This window comes from Haemorhous mexicanus, chromosome 4 (genome assembly GCF_027477595.1).
Source record: "Haemorhous mexicanus isolate bHaeMex1 chromosome 4, bHaeMex1.pri, whole genome shotgun sequence".
NCBI lineage: Eukaryota > Metazoa > Chordata > Aves > Passeriformes > Fringillidae > Haemorhous > Haemorhous mexicanus.
In genome coordinates, this window is record NC_082344.1 from 24,924,833 (window position 1) to 24,945,801 (window position 20,969).

General features: G+C 42.5%; 1 protein-coding gene across 1 annotated transcript in view; it reads left to right on the forward strand.

Annotated features, from left to right (window-relative positions):
* Positions 1–20,969, forward strand: part of GRID2 (glutamate ionotropic receptor delta type subunit 2) — a 681,202-nt gene that overhangs the window by 613,800 nt on the left and 46,433 nt on the right. Inside the window, exon 14 of the mRNA XM_059844122.1 lies at positions 224–390. Coding sequence (XP_059700105.1) covers positions 224–390 — 167 coding nt within the window. The remainder of the gene's footprint in view (positions 1–223; positions 391–20,969) is intronic.

The window sequence follows — 20,969 nt, forward strand, 5'->3', positions numbered from 1 at the left end:
TGGCACTGTGTCACCGATGGCACGTCGTTCTCAGGTCACGTTTCTTCAATTTCAGCCGAGGTGCTCAGCCCAAGCCCTTCACAACCCCAGTGTCTGGCAGCAGTTCCCAAATTTCACTTCCCTTGGAGAGCAGACTGTGCTGAAACTGCCCCATTTCCAGGTGCACTGGCCTCCTTCCGGACATGGCAGCCCCTAGCCTGAGCTTTCCCTCTGTTTGCCGCAGGTGAAACACGGGAACTACGCCTTTGTGTGGGACGCGGCGGTGCTGGAGTACGTGGCCATCAACGACGCGGAGTGCTCCTTCTACACGGTCGGCAACACTGTCGCGGACAGGGGATACGGCATCGCCCTGCAGCACGGCAGCCCCTACCGAGACGTCTTCTCACAAAGGTAAGCCTTTGGAGCAGGAGGAGCAGAGAAGCAGGGAGGTACTAAGGGAAGATTTCTCTCAGCTCTGGAGCCTTCTTCTAATTTAATTTTTGGCAAAGGAAAAACGCGTTGTTCTTGCGATCCGCTTCATTTCTTGCGTACGCATTCATTTTATCTGAGACATTGAATTATTCACTTTTCGAGAAACGGCATTAAAAACACTTTGTGTTGCTCTTATTTGAATTGTTCTTGTTTCTTTTGAAAAACAATAATGAGATAAACTCAACCTCATTAGCAGGAAAATGAGGAAAGAGTTGCTTCATTTGTTATAGAGAGTCAGCATAATTCAACCCTTCCTATTGCAGAAGCTGCTTCTGAAAGAAAAGGAAAGTGAATTTGGACACTGATGGGAAAACTGAAGGGGATGAGCAAGAACGTTTGATGTTTTGGTGAAGGACCCCTATTAGTACCCAAAAGCATAGGTGCTTATCCCTGTACTAATCGATCTCTTGGGCCACCAAAGTGCCATCTCTAGAGATGCTACTGGTACTGTGTTTCTGCTGGGATCAGAAACACTAAATTGTATGTATTGTGCCTTTGCATATGTAGTTCTGCTTCACTCCAGTATTGATTCCTAAATCAGGATGATGTGTGTGAAATGTAAAAAAAAAAAACTACCAAACTTTTTAAAAGTATAATATCTGCAGTTTGGCACTTAGGAGAAGATGTGAGCTAGTCTCTTTACCCTTTTTTTCATTCTGTATCTGGTCTCTCAGCCTGGTTTCTGTTGGTTTGTGTTATGTGTATCAACCAAAACTTTACAGTTCCTGCAATGGGATTTCTGTTGTGTGGCTGCAGGTAAGCATACAAAATATGCTTAATTTGGACTGTTTCCTTTGTTCAAAGGCTGTGGTGGGGGAGAAAGTAGCCAGTAACACTGTGCAGATCCAGAGGAATCACTCTCTGCTCACACCTACTGCATGAATAGGGAAGACTTGGATTCTTTGAATCTGTTCTGCTTTGGGAGTGACATTGCTGAATTTTGTGCTAACATAGCAGCAATATAATAAAATATTTTACAGGATCTACAAAGAATTTAATTTTAATGAAACATGTATATGCTTTGTATATTACAAAGAGTATTAAAGGCAAATGTTTACCAAATACTGTAATACTCTCGTATTCCAGGTGTTCAAGCTGGCTCTGCTTAAAATCTCTGGCACTCTACTGTTAGGGATCTCTATGCAAAACAAAGGAGTAGGATTCCTTCCTGCAATCTTTCACAGATATTCTCCTACCTGTTAGAGTTCTCAGGTGCTTGTCAAGGTGTTAAGTCATCCTCTCCACAGCCTTATCCCTGTAAGTTTGAGTACAAAAATTGGAAGGCATTAGGGAACTTCACAGTGTGTGTCTTTATTAGCAAACACAGTGAAACCGCCAAGCGACGTGGTACGGCTCACACCTGCATTCTTCCTGCCCACCTCTGCTGCCCTGCAAGCCAAGGTGGGTGCATCCCAAGTGCCCTCAGAGGCTGCTTGTGACAGGGTTTATGTACTGGGTATAGCTCTTGGCACAGGGGGGAAGTGGTTATGGCTGATTCTGGTAAGAGAGTTTCTCCTTGGTCACAGTACTCGGCACATGGAGAGGCTGGGTTACAGCTGCTTCTGATACACTGCCTGCAGCCACTCCTGGATCACTGGTCTGTGCAGGCCTGACATTTCCAAGTACAATTTTATTTCATAAGACAATTTTGGCTTTTCAGTGTGTTATTATATCTTGGAGCTATAGAAAAGCAGAAGGAAGCATAGAAATTTGCACATATATAGGTATTTTTATCTGAGGATCTTCGGAGCAATACTTAAATATTAGCATCTCTCAGGAAAGCAAATGCTATTTCCACTTAATGCTTAGGGAATCCATAGCATCAGGAGACTTAAATGAAATCCCAAGGTCATATGTTGTCCCCTGGTGGAATCAGGGATCATAGGCACTCATTTTTGATTTCCTGCTCCAGTTGTCAGAGTTCAGGTAGATGAAGAAAGGGGTTATTTGTCAGATATTGGGCCACAGGAGGATCTGGATGGATATGAGATCCACTGGTGAGAAAATAACTCATTACATTAGGAGGAGTAATGCCTGAACAGAGAAATTGGAATTTGCTTAGAGTGATACTACCCCATGCAGAATTTAGGGAGCCTGAGATATATATTCTAAAAATGTGTGTGCTGCCATGCTTATGTTCTTATTTCTGTATTATGAGAGCACATTATATAGCATTTCTAATTATGTCCATAAATATAAACTTACATTTTAAAGCAGTGAAAGACCATATAAGAACAAACATGTGAAAGAGAAATCATGCTTACAAGGTAGCTTATGAGGTTGTGTTCTTAATACCCTTCTGTACTGCTCCTTGAGTTTACATCCATGTGGTTTTCATACATCATCCTTACATTTCTTCCTAATGAAAAGGCTCAACAACCTTCAGCAGCTGCAGCCTGCATGCTAAATAGAGAGAGAGGAATAGATTCATTGTATAGGATTAGCAAATGTTCACACGAATATTTCACAGTTTTAATGCTGCAGGGAACTGGTTTAAAATATATTGGCCCTCCTTGATCTTTCCCAAAATAAATATATTTATGTGAAAATACAGGCCTTCTCTTTTAAGAAATGTCATATAAAGCCATAAGCTGCTCGGTGGTAAATCCCTAGGGTGCAGCTGTGAAAGGTCTGGCAAGCTTACAGGAGAATTTGTTCTCTGTGCAGGAAGCACAGGCATGCATTTTAAACTTTTCAGTACCTTTTCCAAACATACAGGTGATTCCCAGAGAAACAGGAACAGAGAGAGGTGGGAACACTCACCCCTTCTCTCTAAAGCTACGCAGAGTGAGCTGCAGCCAAGGTAATGCTGTGGTAAAGTTTACCAACAGGAAGCAGTGTCAAAAAAGGGTCTTTGAGACCCTCCTTTTCCAGAGGCAAAAGAATCCCTTCCATGCCAAAACAAAGACGTGAGCAGCAGTGAATGGCCTGACTGCAGTATGAGATTGGCTTTTTGCTGCACAGGGGTGGCAAAGCAGCCAGCTGGGGTCCCACACAGCATCTGGGACCAGGCCCTGCCTCGTTTTTTCACTGAAAACACATGCTTTGGGTCCATCCTGACCATAGATATGTGGCTGCAACACAAAGAATATAGAAAATAAGCTGGGTAATATTTGAAGGATGGAGCTGTCGCAGCCGTCCCGATGATTTCATTCATGTTGCAGATGTTAACAAGCACAACTGGCCGTGCCACTAGGCAGCCAGGTGATGAGCTCAGGTAGATGGCTGTCCTCTTTTCTTTGCCACTAAGACTTAACCTTCTGAGCACCAGCAGCCTCCAGGCAGCATGTCAGTTTTCCCTCTCTATATATTTTTCTTTCAAGGTAATGACAGGGGCTGTAATAATAGGAACTGCCAAATTTCCTAGGAGAGCTTGAAAAGGATGTGTCTTTTGGTTCATGAGGAGCTGTGTGGTGACACTAAATTTGACACCTGTTAAGAATTCTTTTCAGCCTTAAACTTTAAAACTTCCATTGCACCCCTAGGAGGTATAAATATAATTGCAGACGCTTTTCAGAGTATTCCATAGGATGTCTGTGCTTCCTGCAGTGCTGCAGCAATGGCTCAGGTGCTGTGCTGGTGGCTGGCTTTTGGTGGGGGTCAAGGAGGGGTGGCAGCAAAGCTCTGGAATCCTGTTCATGTTCCCACTTTCTCTGCTGTTTCACTTTCTTCTCCTGCACTACAGTCCCAACTGTGCAGCACACTAGAGGCAAAGGGACAGGAAGCACTAATTCCATGCCCAGCAGAGGCCAGCAGCCAGCTTTTCACTTAACTGGAACCTGTCAGCACCCAAAACCACTGAAAAACCAAGCCATAGTTGCTCTTCAGCCCTCATATCCCAAAGAGCATCCATGTGTGTTGTGCCCCTCTAGGTCAGAGGAAACAGTGATGATAGGAAGAATAAAAAGGAAAAGGCAAGCTTGCCTTTAGAGCCCACAGTGTTTTGTTCATCAGCTGTGTTCCCACAATTGCCCCAGCCAAGCACAAGCTCATGGACACCTAAAGCTGTCTGTGTGCCAAGAGGAGCAGCAACAGTTCCATAATTCCTGGTGATTGTCTGTGGGAAAGGGGGTGTGTGAGGGCAAAATGTATGGAAGGTACAAGTACCATATAGCTTCTGCAGAAACCCCAGTCTGAATCTGACATTATTCACAAAAAGTCACAGCAAATTTGTGGGGTTGCTAGACAAGTCAATCACATCTTCTTGTCCTGAGGGGGGAAAAGAAATGGACACTTATAATGATTTCCTCATGGCAAGCCCAAAGACACCTCCCTAGCAGCAAGTGGTGTGCTTTCAGATACCCAGAACTTCGGAGGGAAAGGAGAGAGCCATCATATGGCATTTCAGACTGCCCCCCAGCAAATCATTAGCCAGCTGCTTTAAATAAATGGTATGGATATTCTCCTGTCCTTTTTACATCTCATCAGCAAAATCCCGAGTCTTAGAAAGTTCCTGCCCTGAGCCATAAATATGTGTTCTTCCTGTCTCCTCACCATTAATTCTCTCTCCTTAAATTTTCATTCTGTGTCCTGGAGGTCACTTATGTCTAAAGACTCCAGTGCAAGGAAAATTACTTTATTCCTAACTGCCTTGATTTTCTCTGACCTTGGGACTATGTACCCCTTTCTTTGATAAGATCCCCCTATTTTTTTAAATTTATTTTAATATTCTTTTAATGAAAGCCCAAGCAAGAGTCACTTATTCTCTGACTTATTTTTTAGCAGCTATATGGGAAATAAGAGTTTTGGATTATACCCTAACCCTGCAGAGGACTAACAATAGTGATGTAATTGATTTTTTTCATTATTAAATACAGGGATCATCTCTAGAATAGTGGATGCCTTAGTAGGAGATCAACTTTGCTTTGTCTTGGTAGTTTGCTAAGAACTGAAAAACTATTCTGAGCTGTATGTATAACATTCTGAAACATATAGTGGACAAACTAGTAAAATCTACCTAAATCCACTCAAGGCACATTTTTTTCTCATAGCTCCAGAAAATTAAGAAACTCTGCAAGTTGGGAGAATTACTTGACTTCAAGCAAACTCCTGAATTCAAATAGAAGAGTTTAATTTTGAGAGTCTGCTCTTAGATCATGCCACAAGTTCATATGACTGAAATTACCATAGTGAGAAGAAAAAAAAATCAAAATTGATTCCAGGTTTCTAAGCAATCTGACATGAGAGTCCACTCTTAATTTATTCAGATATAGTCATTGTTAATGAAAGCCTTAACTTCAGAGTAGCACGTAGAAACAAGGTAGTTTCTCAGGTAACCAGGATACTAAATAAAAAGTTTAACCACACCCAAGACAATATTTCTTGACCATCCAAAATAACCAGTCTATCCTATTTTTGCTGTCTATATGAGACATGTAGGGGTAAAACTGGGAATTGCACCAGACTCTAGGTCTCAAAACATGTCCATCTTCCTTCCTGCTGGCCCAGGTCCTGAAAGACAAACTTTGCCCTTCATGCCTGGGAACTCACCTTGAGAAAGTTCTGCTCAGCCAGCTCCTGCCCCCCGGGGCTGCAGAGTGCTCACACTCTGCTCACCTTACTCCAGGCCACTGCATCCAGGCTGAAACCTATCACCTCAGATGGATTGTGAGAAAAGATGTAGCTTCATTCTGATTTTTTGAAACAGCATCCATTACTTCATGAGAAAGCCCTAACAGAAAGCTTTTGTCCCTCTGCTATTCTCTCTTCTTTTTTCTACCAAGCCCACGAGCATCTGACCCAGGCTTAGGGTGCTCTGCAGTCCTGTCTGAGCTCATTGCTCATAGCTCTGCCCAAGGGCCAGATGATCTGACAGTGTCCCTTTGCATCCTCTTCCACCCACTGCCTAGTGCAGAGCTCCAGGTTCTGAAGATTCCTGCACTGTCACCAGGAGGGGTTCCTGGCTTTATTACCCCTCCCCATCTGGCTTGCTCACAGGGGCTGTAGGACAGCAGAGAGGCTGTGGCTCCCCCACATCACCTTGTGAGAACAGGAGAAATGGCTTTATTGACTCCTGATGGTGCTTGCAGGTCTCACTGTGAATTCATGACTAGGAGCTGAACAGGATGGAGATGCCTACAGAAACACAGGCTTTAGCAACTTCTTAATCTCCCGTGATATTAACTGGTGATAGAGGGTAAAGGATTCTGCAGCAGATCTGGAGTTTGTTACATACACATAGTGAAAGTTTACTCAAAACATATACAGACAGTGAGCAGATTAGGACTTTTTAAATATACCATAACATTATTTGATGTGGTAAGTTAAAGGATCATGAGGTAGCAGCCCTGAGAAGAGGCATGGGAAAGAAAATCATAGGGAATGGCATTAGATCTTCTTGCATTCTCACACAGCACAGAGCTACGAGGAACAGAGAGCTGCCTGCCTCCTTCACCATGGAAAGGCACCTTGCATCCAAGCAGTGCTGTGGTGAAGGAAAACTTTCCCACATTGTTGCATGTTGGGGGAAAAAAGGTACTATGAAAAGGGCAGCTTCATTCTTTCTCTTTTTCCTAATCAATGCTGACTTTCAGAAAGAGCCCTACATTCAGAGTTTCCCAAAGGCAAGCCAGGTAAGGGCATGCTTTTGCATATCATTTCCCCATCATTACCACCCCAAAGAAAACAGTCTAATTGTGATGTGTTAAATTACCAGCAGAGAGCACTTTGCAAGCTCTTTCTCACTACTTGCTATCCAGCTCCCTACCCTTAGGCACCTCAGACTTGGCATGTGAAATGGCCAGGTATTACCCAGTGAGGTGTGCAGTACAGTCAGTGGAAACAGTGTTGCTCATCCAACTATATGGAAGCGACATTTATTGTAAGCTGAGTTGTTCATGTGTTTTAAAGTTTTATGGAGTGAGTAAGTGCATGGCTGCAGAATTTGAAACTGCTTGGTTATAAATCTGATGACAGTAAAGCTAAAAGAAGTGCCAGTGAGTGGCTTCCCGCCAAGAACTTGCCTTTTATGAATTCCTGAAGCAAAGATTAGGTTTACCATCAGTGCACACTGTCCTGCAGTACAGGGTTTTTTTCTTTTCTGGCTGCCTTCTCTAATGTGTGCATCAGTCCTGAGAGGAATGGGTGTAACTGCTCACTCTGGCTCAGCTGAGCTGCAGCATTGCCTTTAAAGTGGGGTGGAAAACAAGGGAAAAGCTTTCCCTGGAAATAGGAAGGGACCAGTCACACAGCTGCCTTGATGACAGAACCATAATAACCCAGGCAAGGGTTTAGCCCACCTACCCCATACCTGCCTGCTCTTGGCCTCAGTTCTCAAAACACTGGTCAGCCCATTTCACTTAAGAGCAAAAAGTAATAGATCTTTGCTAACCCACTTTGCTGCCTTGAAAAGAAATTAACCTTTAGCTGGACCATAAAGCTCATTTTCAGCTAGTCCTGTTTTCCAGATAAAAGTAAAAGGCCTGAAAATAAAGTTTGTTTTCAAAGCTGAATTGGACTTGATGGAATGACAGCTGGATTTATCCACATCTGAGCTAAGAGATTTGCTTCCACCAGTGGAATTGCTGCAACAGAAGCTCCCTCATCCTGCAGAGATTTGCCCTGCTGTACAACACCAGTCTGCTGTTTGTCACCCATCCTTGAATCATCAGTAAGCAAAGAAGGTTCTAGCCTTGGTTTATGACTTCAGCCAAGTTCAGGGGTAGGCAAAGTGAAAAAGAGCATGGGGAAAGTCTCCAGGATGTAGAGCCAAGGAAGAGTGTTGGCAGGTTTCCTAGCAGAGCTGTCTTTTCCTTGCTGAAATGGGATAAGAAAAAGAAGAAAACTTGTTGCAGGAACAGAGGGAGTGAGAGGAGAAACAGTGAGGGGCTGAGTGCTCCTCACTGATTCTTGGAGGGACAAAAAAATGAAGCCTTCCATATTGCCCAGTTCCATGTAGGAGGAGATTAACAAAGTGAAAAATCTAAAAAAAAAAAAATCCAGAGAAGTCTTCTGCTGTGTCTCAGAGCAATCCCATGGGGTAGGTTGCTCTAGGCTGCTCCCCAAGGAAATAATGAAGGAACTGGGAGAGGAAGTCAGTTTGCCCAGCAGGGTCACCAGTGTGTCAGAGTGTCGCGGATAGAAGGTTTGGATTAGTTTGAAGATGAAGAGGGGGTGGGGAAGCCTTTGCTCTCTGACTCCTGTGTAGTCTTGAGGAAAAAATGTTCTGGTGATGAACTATCACAAAATTGAAAAGAGCTCTGCCCAAACCCCAAAGAAGACTTGGTGGTGGCAGAGAGGCTTTGCAAGGTTAAAACAGACAAAAGCAGTTGCTGACATGAACCAGCTGGATAATGCTGGAGGCTCTTGATTGCACAGTGTGCAACACTGTGGTTTATATTCTGCTTTAGTGCCAGTGGAGTTAGGTTAGCCCACAGTACAGCAGAGCCCTGATCCCAGCCATCATAGTTTTGATGACTGCCCTAAAAATCAAATGCCTTTCCAGACCTAAGTTTTCCACTTAAACATGGTGTGCAAGCAGACAGAAATGGTGATATGGCCAAAGAAAAACTGTGTTTGCCATTTTATTCGTAAAACACTTTTGCAAAGTGCATTTAGTAATTTGCCACTGCAACCACCTGCACGGAGAGCTTTCAGGGCAGAGCTCTGGCACTGTATTTTGTTCATACTTTGACTGCTCAGCGAAATCTTCCATTTCTATGCATTTATTCTGCTTCACACATTATGTTATCAGTCACTTTCAATATTTCAAAGTCACAGCAGTCCTTTTCTGACATGTGTTTGCCAGAATGAACTGCCTTGACTGCTGCTATTACAGACTGCACTTCCTGACTAAGGGAAAAGACTTACATAGGACCAGAATATTGGAATTTCTCAGAAAAAAAATAGATAAAACAGAATAAAATTAGAGTCAATGAAGAGAAATAGATGCTTTAAATGACCAACTGTATTAAAAGAAAAAGGAGGAGAGAATGGGAAGGCAGGATTTATAACCCAAAATAAAAGAATTAATCAGGAAAAGTTTGCTCTTTCAAGTTCCTATGGAAGGTACTGATAATGGCACTCTTCAGCCATCTGGCAGTAAATCAGAAAAGTGTGTCATACTTGGACTTCCTCTCAATCAAATACTTTATCATATTCCTCTAGTGCTCACCTTCAACAGAGGGATTTGAATAAGAAGCCAGTTATAGTCACAGAAAACCATCACAGGGGGTTTTGGCCTGTCTGGAACATGTGCTTACACTCCTGATTAAGTGCTAGTGGCAATAATTGGAATAATTTGTCACGGCACGTGAGCACATCTCCCTCTTGCATGTGCTTAAGAGGCTTTGCCAGTTCACTCTGACAGCCCTCACAGTCAAGGGCTGAGCCAGGGCAAGTACACTTGTTTGCAAAGGTCACGATCCTTTCATTCTTTTTGCAATTGATTTTTTTTTTCCCTTCTATTTGCTGCTTTTGTCTCCAGCTGAAAGAATAGCCTAACAGCTGAATTTCCAAAGCAGTGAAGAAAAGCTGCCACCTAATTACCTGGCTTTGTAGATAAGTACATGCTCCAGCTGCTCCCACCAAAGCAGAAAGGTTTCAGCTGGTGACAAGCATGAAAAGAAAAAATAACTGTATTGGCTGCAGTTTCATAAGTGGGATGCCTCCACAGAAGCAAAGAGATCATGAGTATCTCAAAGACATCAGATTCCTACAGAAAGCTGATAAGACAGATAAGCCATGTTCGGATTTGTTTGTTTATTTAATTAAAAAATCAATTATTTTTTAATTTAAAAAGAACAAACAAACTCCATTACAGTAATATTTAGAGAGAAATGCAGCAAAGTCATTAGCACTGTTTTGCAGCCTTGAGAGCACAGATTAGAAGTTCCTGACCCAGGACTGTTTTTTTTTTTTTTTGCTTTGTCTGGGATATTCCTACAGCACACATGAGAGAAACCATGAAGAAGTGAGCCTGGAGGTAACTGAGAAATAGATACTTTAATATTGTTTGTTTGTGTTAATTTCCTTGGGTTTAGGGGGATTTAGTTAATTAGCAGTGGATCTTCAGATCATGGAATTACTCCAGATTTATACTGGTTTAGCTGACAAAATTTAATCCTATAATATGCCTTTGGCATAATTTAGATGTAAGGCTCAAGATTAAGGTCCCCATGAAACAGGGAATTTATGTTCATTTCTTTTTCTTACACTGTGAAGTGCTATGCAAAGCTGCAGAAATGTGTCAGCTCCGACAGTCACGCTTGGGCAGCAATCAGGGCTTTCAGAAAGCCATTGGGCTTCACCTGCAGCATCAAATTTCCTTGTGTTCTTCCATTTTATATCAGTCTGGAGTAAATTGTAAAATCCATAGAAGAAAAGCAATTGAAAAAAAAGCATAGCATGGTTAAAGCCCTGAGGAAGTGAAAGTTTCTTGATCTTCTTTGTGTCCCTCTTAAGTTAAAAATACCTACAACGCTCATTTTTAATTTTTTTAAGAGCAGCAATCTTGCACCAGATTAAACATACGAGGCCTCTTGAAAAGACAAGGTTTCAGTAAGACCCCCTGACAGGTGTGTAACACAGGAAGAAATATATCCATGGCTGTATATGAAGTAAGTGCATGTAAGCTGTGCTGGCAGCAGTGGCTGTGTTTTATTCTCAGCCCCACAATGAAATATTTGTGTGGTAGCAGAGAGCAGAGCAGCGAGCAGTGGTACCCTCTCCTCCTGCCTGGCTTTGCAAGTGAAGGGTCTGTCACTCCAGCTTGCTACAGGACACTCAGCTCAGGGGGATGAACACGTCCAAGCTGACCCCACCAATCACCTGGATGCTGATCAAAGCCCTTGCTTCTCCTACTGGCTGTTGTCTTCCCATTTTCTCAGCTTTTACCAGTGGTTTACTGCTTACTTGCTCTGAGGCCTTCTTTGGAAGAAGAAATCCAGGCTGGCTTTGGTGCTGGAGTGCTTTAAGGGCTGAGTTTAGGAGCAGCAGACTCTCTGCTTTCATGGAGAGCTGCAATAGCCGAGATGAAGGGAGGCAGCAGGACTGCAGAGCTGGCCCAGCTGCGAGCTGTGCACAGACACAGCTTCCTTCCTTCCACCACTTCCTTCCTTCCTTCCTTCCGCCACTTCCTTCCTTCCTTCCTTCCGCCACTTCCTTCCTTCCTTCCGCCACTTCCTTCCGCCACTTCCTTCCTTCCTTCCGCCACTTCCTTCCTTCCTTCCGCCACTTCCTTCCTTCCGCCCCTTCCTTCCGCCACTTCCTTCCTTCCGCCACTTCCTTCCTTCCTTCCGCCACTTCCTTCCTTCCGCCACTTCCTTCCTCCACTTCCTTCCTTCCTTCTGCCACTTCCTCCCTCCCTCCCTCCCTCTCCTGCCAGCTTTATTTCAAATTACCTGGTGTCTTGGTTTCCTTTTTTCTGCCCAAAGTGTTTTCCTACTGCTGCTTCCCTTAACACAGACCCTTTGGGCTGTTTCAGTGTTGTGCAGCAGCCTGTTGTTCCTTGCCCTGCCAAACAGGGGTGGTGGGCTGGGGGGCACCCCGTGGGGTGCAGCCCTGGGTGGGTGCAGGGCAGTGACCACAGGCTGGCTGGGCACACTCTGGGGCCAGGAGGTGCCCCAAGGGCTCTAAATGCCATCCTCCTGGGGTAGTGGTCTCCAAACCCCCTCACAAACAAAACTGGTGGTTGGGGTCAGTAGTGTTGCTCGTTGTGAAAAAGTGGGGATTTTTTATTTCCTTTTTTCCCCCCATTTCTCAGAGGTGTAAGTGGTTTGTCCGTTCATGGGGCTGAACATGTCTTTTTGCTCGTGATGAAAATAAAGCCTGGGTAAAGACTCTCACCAGGAGACTTCTGTCCTAGGCTGGCAGGACTGGGAGCAGACCATGCTGTGCACCTTTCATCCTAGTGCAATTTAAGATGATTCCCACAGTGCTGCATTTCAGGCTCAGCTCTGAATATTTGCTCGCTCACCGAGAAGCTTTCTCATCCCCCACAGGCATTGCATACCCACTAATATCTTTTCCTGAGCTGAGGGAAAAGTGGAGATGCCAGTCCTTCCTCTTGCCTAGGCAATGATAAGCTCCTTGCTGAAATTTTCAAATGTTACATCCCTTTAGATCGCTAATACAGCCTATCCCATACAGATGGAATTATCACAGGGCTGAATCTTAATAGTGATGGTGCAGGTTATCTCTGTGTAAATAGTGCCAGATCTTTATTCAGCAGGAGAAATGCTGCAGGCCTGCACTGATATATTGATCTGGATAAACATGATAGTTTGTTCCTATCTGGAGGTGCCTTCCTAAAGTTCAGTTTGTGATGCTTGCAGGTAAAACTGATGATTTAATGTTCCTGGATATGGTAAAATATGTGGTGTGCTGCCTAGAAACCAAAGGATTTTTCTCTGTAGGCCTGATGCTGGACTTCCTGAGCATCTTGCAGTACTGCCAGCACTAACAAACATTGGATCTGGGCAAAAAGGGTCCTTATTTCTGCTTGCTGTTCTCTCTGGCAGTCTGCATCACTTCCCTTTGGGCTTAGTTAGTGGTGCTTGCCTTGAGTCACTGTGCTCTCACAGCAGGCCTGCAAGGATGCTTTCTTGGCAACATTTGTTTTTCTAGAGAATTGTTTCCTAGCTGGGGGTTTATTGCCCTGATCTGAACTTGAGTTTTCTCAAACAAATTTCAGTTCTGTTTCCAGGCTTGGTTTTAACCAAATGGAGTAACTTATGAAGGGAGAAATGGTATGATATTCAGGGATTCTTTTTTGATTAGGGAACAGATTAAAAAATATAGGAAGAGGAGACAGCTTTAAGGCCATGTCAATCAGAACTGCTTCTCTTAGCACACCACTTCTCCTGAACTAGCCTGTCTGCTCCATGCTAACAGTGGTTAGCTAAATTAGCTAGAGTCAGCTGGATACTTGAATGTCATTAGAAACTGAAATCTTTGCTAGAGTTGAAAGTGAAAACTTATTATTTGATAGAAAGAAATAAGAAAGAATGCTTATAATAACTCCAGAATCAGTCATCATAAAATGATGAAAGTCTGAAATAAAGTCCCACATCAAAGAAACCTGAAGGTAAAGGATGCAGTTAGTTCAGTCATGCAGCTCCAAATCAGCCTTATAATGATGCCATGCAGTTAACCTATGCTTATAATTAAGGCATTTCCTTAGTTATTAGAACCTGAGTAGATAAAAACAAGTGTGCTTTTCTTCTTTTTAATTTTGTTGGAACTTGTTTGATTACTGTCTTCAGATGATGGGAAGGCCAGTCAGCTGAAAACTTAGGAAGTTGCGTAGGAGGAAGGTGCCTAATCCTGATTTGTTATTCTGAAAATTTTCCTCTGCCTTTTCCTATGCCAGTGTGACATCCTCGGTAGGGCAGGCTAAGTGTTGTAATGATCCTTCCAGCCCCACTGCCAGCAAATCTCCTCACTTCGTTCTAAACCAGCCTTCTCTGACATCACCCTGCTGCCTTTCTCCTCCAAGCTTATAATTTGGTCCTTTGCAGCATCTCTCTATCCCATCCAGAGCACTGAGATCACCCTGAGCAGCATCTGTGAGAGCTCCAGGCTGGGAAATGGTTAGGCCTGGGACACTCGAGGAATCCTCCAGGTTGCTCACTCTCCCTACCATGAAACCACAACCAACTTCCCGTGATGTGTTTGACTTCATTACGTTGTTTATTGAATTTTGCTGGCAGTGTTGTCTCTTGTCCTCTTGGGACCAGCATCAGTTGTCATGGCAATTACTGTCAGATGGTTGCAGCTTGTGTGCTTGGAGGAGCATAGGAAAGCTGATGGCCCAAAGAAGTCACAGTTCAAACAAAGAAGCATATAATGTCAATTACTAATACTGCTCAGTGACCAAAATTCTGGGGGCTGCAGCAGTTGGTAGATACTTGGGTTTCAATCAACACCCTGTGTGTCTTTCAGTTTAGCTCCCAGATGAATGTTATTGGTTTGTTTTTTAATTAATTACGATGGCATTTGAAATGACTGATGAAAGAAATAGGTGTTTCTCTATGAAGTCATTCTTCAGGTTGCTGTAGTACTCATACACCTGCCCATCTTGCATGGAGTTTGGCCATTTTATATAAGGAAATAGTTTACAAAGGAGCCCCAATACATGTTTGGAGAAAAACAGGGAGTCTTTTGAATGTCCCTTAGCCTGTGTTCCTAAGCCTGTGCTTAGCCCCAACATCTCTGGTGTTCTGGGAGAGAAAGGTGGCAGAAGGGGAGGCCAGCTGGACATCTCCTGTCATCTGTGTTGCACTGTAGGCAGTGCCCACAGGCAGGAATTTCTGTCTCAGTGCTTTTGGACTTTGGGCCTGCCTGTTGATACTTCTAACATGGATTGGTTGACTTGGTTTATTAAGTTAGTCTGAAAAATTCTTTGCGTAAGCTTGAAGAAGATCCGTGTGTGATAAGCATGGAAATTTTGTCTTTATTGACTGAGGAAGTTGGAGTCCTTGTAAATAGACATAAATTGATAGAAAAAAGGCAAAATAAGGCAAATTATGTAAACACAGCAGGGGCTCATAAGAGTAATCTATCAAGGCTCTTTTCTGTAAAGCAATAACAGAGAAAATTAGTGGAGTGGGGCCTTGCAGCAGTATTACATTATATACCAATCCAAGTATGCTCTCCTGGGACCTTTTCTTAAAATGACTAAAATCCCCTTCCATGCAAATCAAGTCTGGAAAGAAGAAGTGTGTATTAAATTTGCTCAGTTTATAGTTTCATGGATGGAATCAAATTAATTTCTTGCAAAATTTGGAGAAAATGTTTGGCAGCCCTTTCAAGATAGATATTTCCTAATGGGAAAAACTCCGTCTCTGGCACATCATGCTATGAATTTAGCATATTGCTGAGCAACTGGACACAAGCAGAGATATTTTGAAATATCCCAGACTGCTTGATGGTCAGTTTGCGTTTAGACAAAGAAGAGTAGAAGGATCTCTAGGTGGTGTATTGGCAAAAGTCTGGACAAACATCATCTACTTCTGTATTGGGAGGGAAAAGCAGGGACTTTGCCCACATGGTTATCACATGTGGATCACTTTTGCAGCAAGGAGGCTCTGTCCCACCCTGCTGAAGTCACTTTTCCAGCCCCTTTCTCAACCGCAGACTTTGGAAAGCCACAAAGGTTTTTGCCATATGTTGGGTAGCGTTTTAAAGCCTCTCAACAGGGGATGTATCAATATTGATCTTGTGCTAGAGACTGCATTTCTTGATGATTCACTCTTTTGTACCAGACCCCTTTAGAGGAGAAAATGGGCTAATAATACTCATTTCACCAGGGTCTCAGGGGAATGGAAGCAGGCTTTTTGTCACACTTGAGCTGACAGTTTTCTGATTGATGGCATTTATGGGAAGTTGAAAGAGGATTAAAGTCTCATGATGCTGGTTTATTTCAAGAACATGACAAGTTCAATATGATAATAAAGTGGGAATTTTTCTTCTGAGGCTTTTATGGGCTCGAGGTTGTTTAGGATAAAATTCTGGATAAAGCCGTAGCAGAAGTCAGCAGTACGTGTTTCTGAGGCCATCGGGTGCAAGGTGACAGGAGCCTTTATAAAACCCTTGGCAGGTTTTTGCCACAGAGAACTTGACAGCAAAGCCAAAAGAAAACTTAATACTGTAATGATTCATTCCATGTGGGAGGCCAAAACTTTGAACAGCGTTGGAAGGCATTTTGCCGTAACGCGCTTTAATTTCATAGTTGTGCTGCCATGGTGTATCAAGGATTATTATCACCGAAAGGCACTAGAGACTGGTTTGAAATTACAAGCATTTAGAGGGCTGGTGAAGTGAGAGTTAATCTTCTATTCCTTTGTGGACATGTAATGAGTGAAAGGAAAGAAATTGCTTCCCAGTATCACAAATTAGCACAGTAAGGAGTGTAAAATCTTTACAGAAAGGAGGGGTGAACCATTCATCCATAAAACACTGAATTCTACCTTCAAGCTCATTAGTATATGTGTTTTACCCACTAATTATATAGCCAGAGTAATTGTGTTATAAGTCCTCTGTACTAAAAGTAGGTTGCTGTAAATAAATCTCTGTTGGATCAATGTTTTTTTACTAAGGAAACCTTAAGTTTTGAGTAGAGTCTTCAGGGTCTCATCATAGTGAAGTTATCATTATTCATATCCCCTGTGGATAATATCTTTGCATTTACTTAGCTATTTCTGTGCTCATTTATGATAATATTTAAGCAAGTTTGGTTGGCATTAATTAAATTACGGTTCATTAATATTACATGGACATTTTATTTAGAAAGACCACTTACCCTAGGCCATTGAAAGTTACACCGCTTTCAAAAGGCAGCTGTGCACTGCACAAGGCTCTCCAGAGGTTACTTTGCCTTAGGGGCTCCAGATTGCCTTGAGTGTGGTCTTTGGGCATAGATCCCTTTGGCATCTTGGCTGTACAGGGAGTGAGGCTTAGGGTTTGCAGCTGGACAAGCCAAGTGCCCCACACCAGGTTTCCCAAGCAAGCCCAGTGAGGAGGAGCTCCAGGGGGCACTGGCTGGAGGAGGACAGAGCAGAGACAAAGAGGGGCAAAGGGATGAGAGGTCTATAGTCCTTCACCCACCACACATCTCCCACCGCACTGGGGAACACCAATGGGGCATGCTAAAACCTATGGCTGTTGCACTGGGGTGCATGTTTCAGGTTTGCAGTCCAAGATCCTCGTCTGTTTGATAGATGTCCCGAGTGACAAAGCTACAGGCAATTTGCTTTATTGCTGTTATATGAACATAAGAATCAGAGGGGTCTGCTGGGTCACCGAGTCCATTATCCTGCTATGATAGGCAAGCACACCACATGGGTCCTTTCATAACTTCATCAAGAGCCATCTCAATACCAAGCTGAGGGATTTTTGTTCACTTGAGTGTTTTCCCTTGGGAGGTTGTTTGTCTGATGCTCTTCCTGCTGGGAAGCATTTCCTTCTCCCTCTTATTCCCAGGGTCATTCTTTATAGTCCAGATTTCTTCCTAGCCAGTGTGTAACTGTTAGCTTTTGTTAATATTGGCATTTCCCTCACACTGTATTTCTCTGTTTCTGCCTTCTCTTACTCTCGGCTCTCCTTTCCCATGCGTCTTGGCAAGGCTTTTTTCCTTCTGAGATAGGAGCTCTGTTCTCCTGCTCATTGCTGTATCTCATCTGCACTGGTTCTGGTTGCATGAAGGTGGGTAAGGCCAGTTGTGCAGTGTGTTGGATGAGACTGCACATGAGCTTGCCAGAATCTGAATCAGAAATGCCTTGGCTGGTGCACTCTGGCACACCATTTGCCCATTTTGCAACTTTATTGTGCTGGTGGCTGTTGGCCACTATCACACCTCAGCCTTTGCTGCCCTCACTGACATCCAAGCAATGAATGCCTGGCTGGCATGGTGTGCTGTTCTTCATCAGCTGAGCTCTCCAGCCCTCAAAAGGGGGTAAATATTTTTTACTTGAACCTCAGTAAAAATGATAAACATAGAATGCAGAAATATGGGGGTATTATAATTTTTTGTCACTTTATTTTTCTCTGAGACTGAAGATGGCCTTACATAGAAAAATACCCATCCTTTACTGAAGTAGCAGTGTAGTAATTCCAGTTTGTTCATTTATGTAAGGAAAGATGATGTCATGTAGCCATGCAGTTCAGGGGAAAAAAACCTTCATTTGCTTATTTTGGGGGGGCATTTTGAGAGAGTTCTATTCCACTGACTCTTCTCACACCCACACACCTTCAGCACAAAGGGAATGGTGGCACAAAAGAAAACTCCATTGTAAACTAAAGCTGGCATTTCTTCCAGGCAACTCTCTATTCTTTGCAAACCTGGAGAATAATAAATGCAGATTGCATCAGAGACATAACTGATCATAATAACACAGTGTTTTGTCTCTGATTATGTGTTGTAGTAGGACAATTACAAGAATCTTGAATTTTTCTATGGTGCCACTGAAATTTACTCCACTTCATTGCAAAAAAAGAAAAAAAGCAGAACAGTCTTGGTAAAATTTGAAGAAACTCTATTTTTCTCTTTCTTTTAGTCAGAGGTAGTATTTTTGATTGCCAAGAGACTAGTTTCATATAAGAGCTGTGAGATGAAAACCAAATTGTCTCAGTGCTCTTCACCTGGGTCCTGAAGCTTCTAACAAAACCATGCATGCTTTTGAGTCCCCAACAAAAGCTGAACTCCAGTGTGTTTCCCGTGGACTGAAATTTTATTGCAAGTATTTTGCACTAGTGCTACTGTTATTTCTGCATGAGAGATAAATTTATTGTGCTTTCTGATGGATTTTTACATCCCAAAAAAGATAAAATGTGGTTGTTATTTGACAGGGATAGGCTATTGGAAAGTAATAAATGGAGTCAAACAGGGACACTTTCTTCCCTAAACACTTTGGATCGACAAGTGTGTGTTTTCATTCCAATAATTGAAAGTTTCCAATGCAAGTATACTGCTATATCTGTAGGAGAGATTTGATCTGTGCACATTGAGACATAGGTCATTTTTGGCTAGTACTAGTAAAAATAATTGCAATGTCAGTTCTGTACCTGAATTACTTGTGATAGATAGACTTCTGGATTAGGTAGTCTGCACTCGGAAATAATGAGAAATGTCAGGTTTTGGTTAAAAAATGAGCAGAGAAATATCTCCGCAGGTTATTATCACTTTGAGGGATTGTGGTTCCTCTCCATTATTCCCTCCACTATTGTTGAATTGTCCAATTTAAGTGAATAACAGCACATTCTTTCTAGAAACTGTTGGTGGGAGCCAAGGAAATAAAATATGTTAGAGGGATCTATTACATAAAGGATACCTGCATATAATAGCATTGGCAAAGTTGAGAGACAATAGCCAGGAATCAAATTCACCAAGTGAAGAAGGTTTTCTGCTTTGTTTTTCAAAAGTCTGAACCACATATATTGAGCAACCCAGTCCTACTAGAAAATTCCTGCTTTTGTACCATCCCTGCCAATATTCTTAACAAAGGGCTCTCACAGGCTGGACACCTTCTGCTTTCATTAAAACTCATAAAGCTGCTATTTGAATCTTTTGTAATCATGCATGAGCAGCTACAGAAACCATTTAACATCATGCACTGTCACATTTGCAAAAAGGAGAGTTGCATTGGAACTTTCCAGAATTCACAATTATCCACATGTCCTGCGAAATCAGCTTTAATTTCTAGCCCTTGTCTAAAACAGTGTTTTAAAGCATGTCCTTCCAGACTGACTGGATAAAAGGCAGGGATAAATCAGAATTTTGCAACTCTTTTTTCATCTGCTCTCATTGACTGGCTCCCTGAGAGAGATATGGATGCAGCACACCTTTTTTTTTTTTTTTTTTTTTTTTTTTTTTTTTTTTTTTTGGTGCACTTTGTTACTGAAGAAACTAAGTACTTGCTGAAATTGATACTTGTCTTTGACAGCCACTTCTTTAGTGAGTATAAATATGCTCAAATTTCATTTTTAGTTAGCAGTATGCAGTTCTGGCCATATTAAAACAAGAGCTTTTGTATTGGTCAGCCCACACAGGGGATGTTTGTAAAAAATCTTTGTTGTAGGTAGCCTATTCCTTCCAGATTTCTTGCCTTTTGGCATAGATCTGTTCCAGCATGCTGAGTCTCTTTTCAGTCAGTAGAAAAAGTGATCATCTCAGAGATTCCTCCCCTCTCCCCTGTGCAAGGTCTGTTTGGGTTGAATTACCCACATGACCCAGTGGCAGTAAAAATCTCATAGCTTTACAGCCTTTAACAGCTTTAGGCCAGTTCTGATTACATATTTGGATGAAGGGTAATAGGGAGATTTAAGACCCCAGACTCTCTTTTCAGTGATGTCTATTCTGTGTGCTGTGGAACTCATTTAAATACTTGGAGCAATTAATCACTTGCCAGGTTTCGTTGCTCAGGTTCCAGCTGCCATTGTGACACATGAAGGCAGTACATTTCTAAATGAGGAACAACCTCCTTTTCTTTCTTTTATGTGTAAGACAGGCCAGACTGCCATGCTTAATTCATCTTTGATGAAAATATATTTATTTGTTCATATTTTGTAAATGAATTTAGGTCTTGGTGTGTACAGGGAGAAGAAAGGAAAACACCAACTATTTTTTGGGCTAAGACCTTCCTGTGCTGTCTGCCAAGTCATGTTATGAAGCTTTTTTTTTCTTATGACCACATTTCAAAGCCTTGTGTAACAGAGATGGTAATAAAAAACATTCCAAGGGGTCTACATGTATTAACAGTGCTTGGTGTCACTATTGTATGAAATTTAATTTTCTCTCATCCAGTTGCATATTGCTGCAGTTTTTTCTGTATGTCTTCCTGATTCACACGAACAGATTTCAGAATAGCTGAGCTATGCAGCCATGCTGACATGAACAAGAAATATCATCCAGCACCTTACATACTCTGCCCTGTCTTTTTGTTGTTAAGTCCTACAGGTATGTTTGCTGCTCTGTTAAATAGGCTTTCATTCATTCCTGGTGTTTTTTCATTCTCCTTTACTTAATGGTCCATGTCAGTGAGTAGATCCCTGTTCAGAACAAA